The sequence below is a fragment of the Pristiophorus japonicus genome, chromosome 12 (genome assembly GCF_044704955.1).
Source record: "Pristiophorus japonicus isolate sPriJap1 chromosome 12, sPriJap1.hap1, whole genome shotgun sequence".
NCBI classification, from domain to species: domain Eukaryota; kingdom Metazoa; phylum Chordata; class Chondrichthyes; family Pristiophoridae; genus Pristiophorus; species Pristiophorus japonicus.
In genome coordinates, this window is record NC_091988.1 from 56,900,650 (window position 1) to 56,914,070 (window position 13,421).

Below are 13,421 nucleotides of genomic sequence, written 5' to 3' on the forward strand. Positions count from 1 at the left end.
CTAGCCAATTCACGCCTCATACCTTCAAAGTTACCCTTCTTTAAGTTCTGGACCATGGTCTCTGAATTAACTGTTTCATTCTCCATCCTAATGTAGAATTCCACCATATTATGATCACTCTTCCCCAAGGGGCTTTGCACAACGAGATTGCTAATTAATCCTCTCTCATTACACAACACCCAGTCTAAGATGGCCTCCCCCCTAGTTGGTTCTTCAACATATTGGTCTAGAAAACCATCCCTTATGCACTCCAGGAAATTCTCCTCCACCGTATTGTTTCCAGTTTGGTTAGCCCAATCTATATGCATATTAAAGTCACCCATGATAACTGCTGCACCTTTATTGCATGCACCCCTAATTTCCTGTTTGATGCCCTCCCCAACATCACTACTACTGTTTGGAGGTCTGTATACAACTCCCACTAGCGTTTTCTGCCCTTTGGTATTCTGTAGCTCCACCCATACCGATTCCACATCATCCAAGCTGATGTCTTCCCTTACAATTGCATTAATTTCCTCTTTAACCAGCAACGCCACCCCGCCTCCTTTTCCTTTCTGTCTATCCTTCCTAAATGTTGAATACCCTTGGTCACCCTGGAGCCATGTCTCCGTGATGCCAACCACATCGTATCCGTTAACTGCTATCTGCACAGTTAATTCGTCTACCTTATTCCGAATAGTCCTTGCATTGAGGCACAGAGCCTTCAGGCTTGCCTTTTTAACACACTTTGACCCTTTAGAATTTTGCTGCAAAGTGGCCCTTTTTGTTTTTTGCCTTGGGTTTCTCTGCCCTCCACTTTTACTCATCACCTTTCTGTCTTTTGCTTCTGTCTCCATTTTGTTTCCCGCTGTCTCCCTGCATTGGTTCCCATCCCCCTGCCATATTAGTTTAACTCCTCCCCAACAGCGCCCGGTTTGAGCTCAGGAACCGTTTGAACAGGAGGCGACATGGTGACCCTGCCTTCCCAAAATGCAGCGCAGCGGAGAAAAGGCCCCATCGATACCTCAGGCTGCACTGCACTCTGGGAGATTGAGATACCTGATCCCGTGTTTCGGCCAATAGTGACTGACTGGAGGGCAGCACCTATAAAATGCGTGGGAGTAAAGCTCCCTTTTCCTGATGGCTGTAATGATTTGAAGTGAAATAAATTCAGGGGCTGTTGTATCCTAGTTCCTGGTAACATCCTCAGGTGATCTTTATTCTGCAGGGGTAAATTTGCAAAATGAGGCTCCCAACACGAAGCCTTACTAGATAGGAGCGCAGGCCAGAGATGGGCCAATTGTGTGACTTAGTCTTCTGTGTACTGGAATTGGAGCCTTGCAAAGTTACTCTTTAATGTTCCCTCTAATTTTTTGGGGGTGCCCGGCCCCTTTAAGGGGCTGCACACCCATTCAAATTACCGCGCAGGCACAGTTTTTCCATTGTGAAGCTGACAAGCGGTCTGCGTGTGACCTCCAGACACCTCAACGAAAACATTGCATAAAACCCATCTGAACTCCTCAATTAGATTATAACTTGCACCTCCCTCCCATATAACCATTATTTCTACTTAGGCGGCTTGGTGTCAACATTTTAGCTCATAATACTCTTGTGAAGCACCTTGGGATGTTTCACTACGTTAAAGGCACTATATAAATACAAGTTGTTGTTGTTATTCTACATATAAAGCTATTTAATTGGCTTACTGTTGCTATTGCACTGTAAGTAAGTATCTGTTAAACTCTGTACAATTGCTCACTTCGCACGGTATATTTTGGTAATGTTGACATTGTCAACTTTGCACATTCCCAAACTTGTTTGTTTTTTTACTATTTGCAAATGAAAAGAGGCACTTAACAGTGTGCCTTTTAAAGTCATTTGTTAACAAGTTAATGATTTTGGCTGCTCGTGTTGTGCAGGTGCAATACTTATTCTGTGTGGATTAACCCTGCACTTGATTCCGCTGGGAATGCTGAATCGCCCACTTTATTTGAAGCAAGACTCGGCTGTGGATAGCGAGCACCAGAAGAAGCTGCAACCTCTTGAAGGCAAAAAGGACGCGATCGCGGGTGGAGTGTCAAGGGCACCGCCTCCAGTCAGTCACCACCATGAACCAGTCAAGGGATCATCTCTCTCAACTCAGAATGGCCTGGAGGAATCTAATTCTGTACCACGTATTGAGAAACTTGCCCCTGCGCAAAACCATCGTGCTGCCGAAGGCTCGGCAGTTTTACAGCCCAAGGAGTTCCCTTTATCTCAGGAACCGATTTTATTAAGCCAATTGCCTTCCACTACCCTGCCAGGCTGCAAAGTCCAGAATGGAAATTCAAACCAAATACTGACCACAGTTGCCATGCCAACTGACACAAGGCACAAGGGCTTCTGTCGTGAGCTTGGTGCCCAACTGAAGTCTGTTTCTGTTGGTGTGAGACACCTCATCGATTTTACGCTACTCACTAACCCACTCTTCATTATTTTCACTACTTGTACCTTCTTCAGCCAACTGGCCTACTTCATACCATATTTTCACCTGGTAGCCAAGGCCAAGGCTTTGGGCATTGAACCGTTCCAAGCCACCTTACTCATTTCTGTTGCTGGTAAGTACTTTACTATATAGTTATGTACATGTACAGCTAGTCACACACACACACACACACACACACACAGATAATTCCTTATATCAGCCCCTTGTTACTCAGTTATAGAAGCATAGAGGCATAAAAATTTACGGCACAGAAGGAGACCATTCGGCCCATCGTGTGTGTGTCAGCCAAAAAGAGCTATCCAGCCTAATCCCACTTTTCAGCTCTTGGTCTGTAGCCCTGTAGGTTACGGCACTTCAAGTGCACATCCAAGTACTTTTTAAATGTGCTGAAGGTTCCTGCCTCTACCACCCTTTCAGGCAGTGAGTACCAGACCCCACCGCCCTCTGGGTGAAAAAAGTTCTCAACTCCCCTCTAAGAATTACTTTAAATCTATGCCCGCTGGTTATTGGCCTTCCTGCTAAGGGAAATAGGTCCTTGTTGGACCTGATGGCAGTGGTTAAAATGGTAACAATGTTTGGATACAATAAGCTGAATATACAGCCCAGAATTTGATTGGTACCAGCAAAAAAAAAAATCAAAACTGAAGGATTTCGGATTCTGCCATGTTTAATTATTTGTTTCATTTCCTGCGGTTCTGCTGGACCATGACTGGCCTGATCTTCTCTTGCGTTCTCTAGAGAAAATCTCGCTATTCCTTGCTGCCACCCACCTCATTCAATTCAGACGGCCCCACTGGAACTGGGAGCTCACTACACCAGGATGTGATCCATCGCACCATACCACTCTCCCACTTCCAGAATTAAAATCCATATAAAGCAACTGACTATCGCTGACAGATTTCAGCTGTAGACTGCTACTGAGTGGCGCACACAGTGAGTTGATCTGTGCGCTTGCCTTTGATTGTGTAAGTGTGCTATAATTGGAAACCACAATAGTGCGAGTCTGAAAGTGAACTGTTCATTTCGCTGCTTTGTTGACGCTCCTCACTTCTTTGTCTAAGTTAGTTCTTCAGAGCAGGGTGTCTGGATCCAAGCCAATTCCCGATCCAACAAATTCAAATGAGACAGGATGCATCAACTTTTTTTCCATTGCTTTAACAATGTGTTCTGTCATAATGAATAGAGACAGATTCACAACATAACAATTTTCTGTTTGAAAAAAAATTGTTTTGGTTGTTGCAAAATACATGTCATTCTAAGGTATAAGTTAAATTAAGTATCAATAATCAGTGAGGTGTTTAATAGTACAACAAACATAAGAACATAAGAAATGGGTGCAGGAGTAGGCCATACGGCCCCTCGAGCCTGCTCCACCATTTAATACAATCATGGCTGATCCGATCATGGACTCAGATCCACTTCCCTGACCGCTCCCCAGAACCCCTTAATCCCTTATCAGTTAAGAAGCTGTCTATCTCTGTCTTAAATTTATTCAATGTCCCGGCTTCCACAGCTATCTGAGGCAGTGAATTCCACAGATTTCCAACCCTCTGAGAGAAGAAATTCCTCCTCATCTCAGTTTTAAATTATTCTAAGATTATGCCCCCTAGATCTAGTCGCCCCTATCAGTGGAAACATCCTCTCTGCATCCACCTTGTCAAGCCCCCTAATAATCTTATACGTTTCGATAAGATCACCTGAATTCTTCTGAATTCCAATGAGTAGAGGCCCAACCTCCTCAACCTTTCCTCATAAGTCAACCCTCTCATCTCCGGAATCAACCTAGTGAACTTTTTCTGAACCACCTCCAAAGCAAGTATAGTCTTTCGTAAATATGAAAAACAAAACTGTACACAGTATTCCAGGTGTGGCCTCACCAATTCCCTGTATAACTGTAGCAAGACTTCCCTGCTTTTATACTCCATCCTCTTTGCAGTAAAGGCCAAGATTCCATTGGCCTTCCTGATCACATGCTGTACCTGCATACTAACCTTTTGTGTTTCATGCACAAGTATTCCCAGGTCTCTCTGTACTGCAGCACTTTGCAATTTTCCTCCATTTAAATAATAACTTGATCTTTGCTTTTTTCTGCCAAACTTTCCAACATTATACTCCATCTGCCAAATTTTTGCCCACTCACTTAGCCTATCTATGACCTTTTGCATATTTTTTGTGTCTTCCTCACACATTGCTTTTCCTCCCATCTTTGTATCATCAGCAAACTTGGCTACGTTACACGCCGCCCTTCTTCCAAGTCATTAATAAAGATTGTAAATAGTTGGGATCCCAGCACTGATCCCTGCGGCACCCCACTAGTTACTGATTGCCAACCCAAGAATGAACCATTTATCCCGACTCTCTGTTTTCTGTTAGTTAGTTAGTTAGCTGTGGTCGCGGTAACTATTTTGATCGCAATCATTACTTTTGGCAACGAATCTAGATTACACTGCAGAAATCATTATTCAGTTTTGTTGTTGTTCTCGCCCATTTTTCGGGTTTTCTTCCGATTTTTGGGGTCACCCCGTCCTATCCTGGAGGGTGCATGACATAGCTGCTACTGAGGCAACTTCCAATGTCATTCTATAATTGGCCATTCGGGGATCTTCAAACAATATGCACATGGTGCCATGCAGTGGTGGGAAATAGATTTAAATCAGTAAAGAAAACAGAGATATCTCGCACTTTCATGACCTCAGGATATTGGAAATCACATCGCAGTTTCTGAAATACCTTTGAAGTGTAGTCACTGTTGTAATATAGGGAAACACAGTGCACAGCAAGATCCCACAAACAGCAGTGCAATAAATGACCAGATAATGTTTTAGTGATGAAGGATAAATGTTGACCAGGAAAACTCCACTACGAATAGTGCAATGACATTGTTTACATCCACCTAAGAAGGCAGATCAGACATCAGTTGAATATCTCATCTGGGATCATAGAATCATAGAACAGTACAACACGGAAGGCGGCCATTCGGCCCATCGAGTCTGCGCCGGCTCTTTCGAAGAACAATCCAGTTAGTCCCACACCCCCCGCTCTTTCCCCATATCCCTACAATTTTTTCTCCTTCAAGTATTTTTCCAATTCCCTATTGAATCCGTATCCACCACCCTATCAGGCAGTGCATTCCAAATCCTAACCACTTGTTGTGTAAAGAAATTTTTCTTCATATCGCCTCTGGTTCTTTTGCCAATCACCTTATATCGGTGCCCTCTCGTTATTGACCCTTCAACCATTGAAAACAATTTCTCTTTGTTTACTCTGTTTATATCCTTCATGATTTTAAAGAAAGAAAGATAGACTTGCATTTATATAGCACCTTTCATGACCACTGCATGTCTCAAAGCGCTTTACAGCCAATTAAGTACTTTTGGCGTGTAGTCACTGTTGTAATGTGGGAAATGCGGCTGCCAATTTCCGCACAACATGCTCCCACAAACAGCAATGTGACGATGACCATATAATCTGTTTTTGTTATGTTGAGAGATAAATATTGGCCAGGACACCAGGGATAACTCCCCTGCTCTTCTTCGAAATAATGCCATGGGATCTTTTACGTCCACTTGAGAGAGCAGACAGGACCTTGGTTTAACGTCTCATCCGAAAGACGGCTCCTCCGAAAATGCAGCATTCTCTCAGCACTGCACTTGGAGTGTGAGCTTAGATTTTTGTGCTCAATTCCCTGGAGTGGGACTTGAACCTACAACCTTTTAACTGAGAGGCAAGTGTGCTACCCACTGAGCTACTTCTATCAAATCTCCTCTTAGCCTTCTCTGCTCCAAGGAGAAAGAGAAGGAGATGTCCAATAATAATACAGCAGTCCCTCAGGAGTGCACGGAAGTGTCAGCCTAGATTATGTGCTCAGATTTAATATACATATATCCTTGAAGGGGTCAAAATTGCAGGCCTATGGGGAGAGAGCAGGGACTGATTGGACAGCTCGTTCAAAGGGCTGGCATGGACATGATGAGCCAAATGGCCTCCTTCTGTGCTGTATGATTTTACAAAAAAGAGTAACCTTCTTGCCACATACAGTATGTTTCTAACTTGTGTATTTTAACTGCTGACGTACAGTCACAGAGTACTCTCCTAACATACAACTTTTCCCCCCAGGAATCGTTGAGATTGTGGCTCAGCTCATCTCTGGCTATGTCGCTGACCGTAACTGGACGAAGAAGTATCAATACCATAAAGTCTACCTTCTGTTTTGTGGAGCTGTCAATCTTCTGTCACCCCCAGCACAAACATTCTCAACACTGATGGTGTACATAGTGTTCTTTGCCATCTTCTGTGGGGGTTATCTGACCTTGTTGCTTCCAGTCTTGGTGAGAGGGAATTTATTCATCATTTTACTTCTTTTATTCCTACCCCATTTAGGTCCTTCCCACCACTCACTGCAAACAGTTCACCTGCCTCCTTCCAGCCCTCAATCTAAGCTGCTCAGTAAGAAGCCACTGGGAGGTATGTCTGAATCACCGAGGGTGATTCCACCTCCCTTTATGCCAGTAAGCTTTCTAGCCTCCAACCAGCCACCTTATCACTAAATGTAGCAACACAAGTGGATGTGGCCATAAAGAGTGCAGAAAAAGTACTCGGGTTCATTTCTAGTGGATTAGAAAACAAAAGCAGGGAGGTAATGTTAAATTTATAGGGAACCTTGGTTAGACCACACCTTGGAGTTTTCTTTTATTCGTTCACGGGATGTGGGCGTCACTGGTAAGGTCAGCATTTATTGCCCATCCCTAATTGCCCTCAAGGTGGTGGTGGTGAGCTGCCTTCTTGAACCGCTGCAGACCCGTGTGGTGCAGGTACTCCCACAGTGCTGTTAGGGAGGGAATTCCAGGATTTTGACCCAGCGACGATGAAGGAACGACGATATATATCCAAGTCAGGATGGTGTGTGAATTGGAGGGGAACTTGGAGGTGATGGTGTCTTGTGTACTATGTACAGTTCTGGTCTCCATACTACAGAAAGGATATTGAAGCATTGGAAAAAATGCAGAAAAAATTTACAAGGATGTTACCAGAATTGTCGGGATGCTACAGTCAGGAAAGATTGGGCAGACTGGGGTTCTTTGCACTGGAAAAGAGAAAGTTAAGAGGAGTCTTGATAGAGGTCTTAAAAATTATGAAGGGATTTTGATAGGGTGTATGTGGAGCAAGTGTTTCCACTTGTGGGCGGGGCACAAATCACTAACCGTTCAAATTGTAGGAGGATTTTCTTTACACAGAGAGTGGTGAGAATTTGGAACTCGCTGCCACATGGAGTGGTTGAAAGGAAAGAAGGAAAGACTTGCATTTATATAGCGCCTTTCATGACTACAATTCATCTCAAAGTGCTTTATAGCCAATGAAGTACTTTTGGCGTGTCGTCACTGTTGTAATGTGGATATTATTGAAGTATTGAAAGGGAGGCTTGATGCAAACATGAGGGAGAAAGGATTAAGGGATATTTGGGTGGGAGTGGGCGACAAGCATGGTGGAAAGAGGTCATTAGAGTGGGAGTAGGTTCATGTGGAGTATATACACCGGGATAGACCAGTTAAGCTGAATGACCTGTCCCTGTGCTGCAGATTCTATGTCATTCTATATAATTCTATTTCATGTAAAGAAACTTGTCAGTAAACTGTTAGGTGAGTATTTATGGCTCGAAATTCAGATCTTAGTATTCAGTGCCACAATAACTTGCAGCAAACTTAAATTAAGGGTCTTTTACAATAGGCCGCATTGTAAATCTATTTAAATTACAACATGGTAGGTGCATAATTTCAGTCAGAAAGCATCTTAGCTAAAATCCAGCAGAATAAAATCAGTGACGTCCGGCAAGTTTAAATATCAGCTTTGAACTTTACAGTGAGGTCCTTGGTTGTGCGAATAGAAACATAGAAACATAGAAAATAGGCCATTCGGCCCTTCTAGCCTGCACCGCCATTCAATGAGTTCATGGCTGAACATGCAACTTCAGTACCCCATTCCTGCTTTCTCGCCATACCCCTTGATCCCCCTAGTAGTAAGGACTACATCTAAATCCTTTTTGAATATAATAGAATGTTGCAGTACTGGAGCTGGAGCTAGCCTCCCCCTTTATTAATAAACATTCTTAAAGTGTATTCATTATCCTGGCTTCAGAATTATGAAAATTCTCAATGCATTTTATGTCTGAATTCTGCTTTGATTGGAATTTTCTTTTTAGGTTGACTTTATTGGAATCGATAGAATACAGAAAGGAATAGGCCTCTTCCAGTTCTTTGTGGGGATTGGCTGTTTGATAGGACCGCCAGCTGCAGGTAAGCAGAACCTCGTGGTGTGCTCCTACCCTCACCTAAAATATCATCAGATGAAGTTAGACTCAAAAGCTGTAGTTTGGGAGTGTAGAAAAGGTTGAGACATGGCGTTTCAGTGATTGTGGATACAATTCAAACATGATACTTTCAACTCACCGGTTGGGCACAGATATCTCACCTGTCCCAAGTGAATGTCCTTTCCTTACTGTGAAAGTGCTGAAAGATGTTAATGGATTTTGAAAGCAATTGCTTGAAAGAATATAGGTTAGTTCTATCCATAGCTCAGCTGGTTAAGGCAGTAAGTATAGCTGATGCACAGAGGTCTGGTAGGTCCCAGATTTGTATTCCCTTGAGTATGGAAGATTGAGGGGTGATCGGATCGAGATGTTTAAAATGTTAAAAACATTTGATAGGGTAGATATTGAGAAACTATTTCCTCTGATGGGAGAATTAAGAATGAGGGGACATAATCTTAGAATTAGAGCTAGGCTATTCAGCAGCAAAATCTAGAAGCACAAAGGAAGGTAGAAATTTAAAATTTTCTCCCCCAATAGGCTGTGGATGCTGGGACAATTGGAGCTTTCAAGACTGAGATAGATAGATTTTTGTTTGGTAAGTGTATCAAGGGGTACGGAGCTAAGGTGGGTAAATGGAGTTGAGGTACAGAATCAGTCATGATTTAAAAAAAATTAATTCACAGGATGTGGGCGTCACTGCCAAGGCTAGCATTTATTACCTATCCCTAATTGCCCTCAAGAAGGTGGTGGTAAGCTGCCTTCTTGAATACAACTTAATGGCTTGCTAGGTCATTTCAGAGGGCAATTGAGAGTCAACCATATTGTGGGTCTGGAGTCACATATAGGCCAGACCAGGTAAGGACGGCAGATTTCCTTCACTAAACAACATTAGTGAACCAGTTGGGTTTTTACAACAATCCAATAGTTTCATGGCCACCATTATTGACGCAAGCTTTTTAATTCCGAATTTATTTAACTGAATTTAAATTCCCCAGCTGCCGTGCTGGGATTTGAACTCACACCTCTGGATCATTAGTCCAGGCCTTCTGGATTACTCGCCCAGTAACAATAACCACTATGCCAACGTACCCCTATCTAATTGAATGGCGGAGCAGGCTCGAGGGGCTGAATGACCTCCTCCTGTTCACATGTTCCTATCCAAAGTAACTATCCTCTGTTTATAATCTTTAGAAATCATATATTGAAAGCTGCAAAATTACACTCCAAACAGGTTTTGATTGTGTCAAAGTTTTAAAAATTCCTGTTAGTCGGCTAAAGTCCACTTCTCTTGTTCTTAGGGATTCTTTATGACTTCACCAAGAACTACGACGCTTCATTTCAGTTGGCTGGCGCTTGTTACCTCTTGTCATGCCTCGTTTTATTTTTGGTACCACTGGCTGAGAGAAAACTGTCGCAAGGGGCTGAGAAAAGTGTAATGGAAGATTCCAACAACTTGGCTCAGGGGAATGTTCTCCCTCCATCTCCTGAGTGCTCATCCATGAAGAAGGAGTGCCTCGAGCTGGAAAGCATGGTCTGAGGAAAGGCTCAGACCCACCGGTGCTTTAGCTAGACTGGGAGTACCAAGCCTTTGATACTGCTACTCCTGGTGTCTTCAGTTATACAGACCTTTAGATGGTAACAGAATAATAAATGAATGAAAGCACTCTTGTCCAACAGAAAGCAATTGGTGGATGGTGGTCACACATTTCCATCTATCACGTTGAGGAGAAACTGGAAGTTTGATGGCTCTTTTGGGCTGAACTTTTTAAATACCAATTTCAGACCAATCAAAGTTGGAAAGAAGGAAAGCAGCACTTTAATTGAAAATTCATATTGAATACTGAAAAGTATAATAATTTCAACAGAGCAATATTTCTGATATTTTCGTATTTTATCTTTTTGAATGTATTTTATAACACATAACCCAGGGACTGGTACAAATGAGACCATCAGTATTGTCGGAGAGCTGAAAAGTAAGTTTTACTGGATTGACGGTGACTAGAATATTTTCAATAAAGAAATCTTGTGGAGTTCAAAATGAATTCCCATGTTGCTATTAGCCCCATTCTGGGATTAGTGTATTCTCAACACTGGGAGAATCCTGAGAACATATCACCTGAAATCCTAACTATGTATAACACATGAAGTAGCAAAAATTACCTGAAAGAAATTGGGGGCAAATGCATATTAAGTAAAGAACAAATATCAAATAGCTGAAGATCTATGTGGAACAGAGGGTTAGTGTATCAATGTCATGGAATGGGTGGGCATTGATTCAGAGCCCAAATCTAGTTCTGTGAGGGACGAAACATTGATTATCGATTGCATGATGCACTACAGGATTGCTCACTAATTAATATGGCATTTGTTCCCCCCTATCTTTATAGTGCCTTGGGACATTTTTTCTGTATTAAAGTTGCTAGATAAAGGCAAGTTGTTATTGATTGGCCTCTTGCTTTTGCCCTTTCCTGCCTCAGTGCTTTGTGACTGGTAGAGTCCTTGTTCTCTCCCAGTTTACTCAACTGATTTAATACCTTTCTTCTCTCTATACAAGCTCATTCACTGCCCCCATCTCTCTCTCTCTCGCTCTCTCTCTCAGATCGATATTATTTTACTTCATAATTCCTACCTCTCCTCTCCAGCGTTGTATTTTTTTTATTCGTTCTGGGATGTGGGCATCACTGGCAAGGCCAGCATTTATTGCTCATCCTTAATTGCCCTTGAGAAGGTGGTGGTGCGCCTCCTTCTTGAACCGCTGCAGTGCGTGTGGTGAATGTTCTCCCACAGTGCTGTTAGGGAGGGAGTTCCAGGATTTTGACCCAGCGACGATGAAGGAACGACGATATATTTCCAAGTCAGGATGGTGCGTAATTTGGAGAGGAACTTGGAGGTGATGGAGTTCCCATGCGCCTGCTGCCCTTGTCCTTCTAGATGGTAGAGGTCGCGGGTTTAGGAGGTGCTGCTGAAGAAGCCTTGGCGAGTTGCTGCAGTGCATCTTATAGATGGTGCACACTTGATTTGCCGTACACTTGTACCTGTCCTGGCCTTGTTGCTATACTGCTCTGCTTTCCATTTTCTCTCCCTCATAAATGGTTCAAAAAATAAGGTTTGGAATTTAGCTGAAGCGGCACATACTCTGGACATTATTTAATTATATTTCTTCAGCAAATTCCTTACTCATTTTCTGCAGCAAATTGTCTCATTTGTTTAATTATTTGTCCTCAATGACCTCCCATGTTGTTTTACATAGTTGGGGAGAAGAAGGTGTATTTCTGGTAACTGTTGTTCAGGTCAGACAGGCGGGACAAGTGAGGTCATGAAGTGTTGAGGGAGAGTTTCTCCGAGGTCAGAGATGTTCATAAGACCCAGCGGGGTGTACGAGCTACGTGGGGGAATGTTGGTGGAGTGATTTGAGCTTGTCTTGGTACATCTGTGATTTTTTTTGTTGGAATTGTAGACTTTTAAATGTATTTATTATGTTATAAATTTTAGTTGTGGGGATATGTGGTAAAGTATATGGGGAACTGTTAAGGTGTCCGTATCGAGGGAAAAAGTACTTCGTTGCTGAAATGTAAATGGCCAAAACATGATTGAAGAGAAAATTAAAAAGGTTATGTGTGATATATGGATTAAATAACAAATAGAAAATATCCAATTAGAAAGGATAATACACACAGGTACTTAATACATTGACAGAGATTTCTACTTATGATGTAAACAGTTGAGGAATTTTATCATGAAGATGTTATAAAATATCAATTGTGCTGTCACTAATTGTAACTTGCATAGTCTAGTTGATTGAAATATAGAGGTAACCATTTTTCTGGATGTTGTATTTGTCGTGAACAGTTTGCTTAATTACTTGTACCCTGGTACATTTTCAGCAAACTCACAGACAAATATCAGGCTCAAATCATTATTAGATAATAAATGACAGGCAGTCGATGAGAATGGTACATCAGGATTTTATTTTTTGATATGTTCACATTTTCTCCAGCAAACCCTCAGCATTAGTACTTCAACAGAATTACTGAGTTGGGTGGTGCAATGAGTTGAATGTAGCCCAGGATTAGTGTTTATAGGTAACTGTCCTCCAATGGTGGACAGGCTGCTGTTGTTGGTTAAAACTCTGTCACTGCAGACTCTAGTCTGGCGTGGTGCTCATCTGCTGTCAGATGTCATGGACTCTTGACATCAACATGGCAGACTTCCAGCAGCAATGTGGTAGACTCCTGCCATCAGTATGGTAGCTTTCCAGCTCTCCCTTTGCCATTGGTGGGGCTAATAAAAGTTTCTGAAGAGGGAAATCCTTCCAATTCCTCACCAGCTTCCCTGGTCACAAGGCAGCTGTGGCAGAAAGTAGGGGGGAGGGGGGAGGTGGGGGAGGGGGGAAGGTGGGGGGAGGTGACCTGCTCTCAGGCACATCTCTCCTCCGAGCCAGGCTGGTAAAAGTATTTTTTCAGCATTGACTTAAAATGAACAACTTGTCACCAACATATATTAAATACTAGTAATGAAACAAGTTTATAGCCCTTAATGCATAGCTCTGAGACATTCCATTTGTCCTTAATATTTCCTATTGAGGTTAATTAAAGTGCCTGATCAGTAGAGTAGCCTGGTAGTGAAACATGCATTAACATTCATGTCAGGGAG

General features: G+C 42.5%; 1 protein-coding gene across 3 annotated transcripts in view; it reads left to right on the forward strand.

The window, feature by feature from the left end:
* Positions 1-13,095, forward strand: part of LOC139276923 (monocarboxylate transporter 5-like) — an 82,297-nt gene extending 69,202 nt beyond the window's left edge. For all 3 annotated transcript variants that reach the window (XM_070894917.1, XM_070894919.1, XM_070894920.1), the window contains 4 exons: positions 1,899-2,576; positions 6,581-6,792; positions 8,661-8,754; positions 10,067-13,095. In XM_070894917.1, coding sequence (XP_070751018.1) covers positions 1,899-2,576; positions 6,581-6,792; positions 8,661-8,754; positions 10,067-10,305 — 1,223 coding nt within the window. In that variant the 3' untranslated portion in view covers positions 10,306-13,095. The remainder of the gene's footprint in view (positions 1-1,898; positions 2,577-6,580; positions 6,793-8,660; positions 8,755-10,066) is intronic.
* Positions 13,096-13,421: the final 326 nt, after the last annotated feature.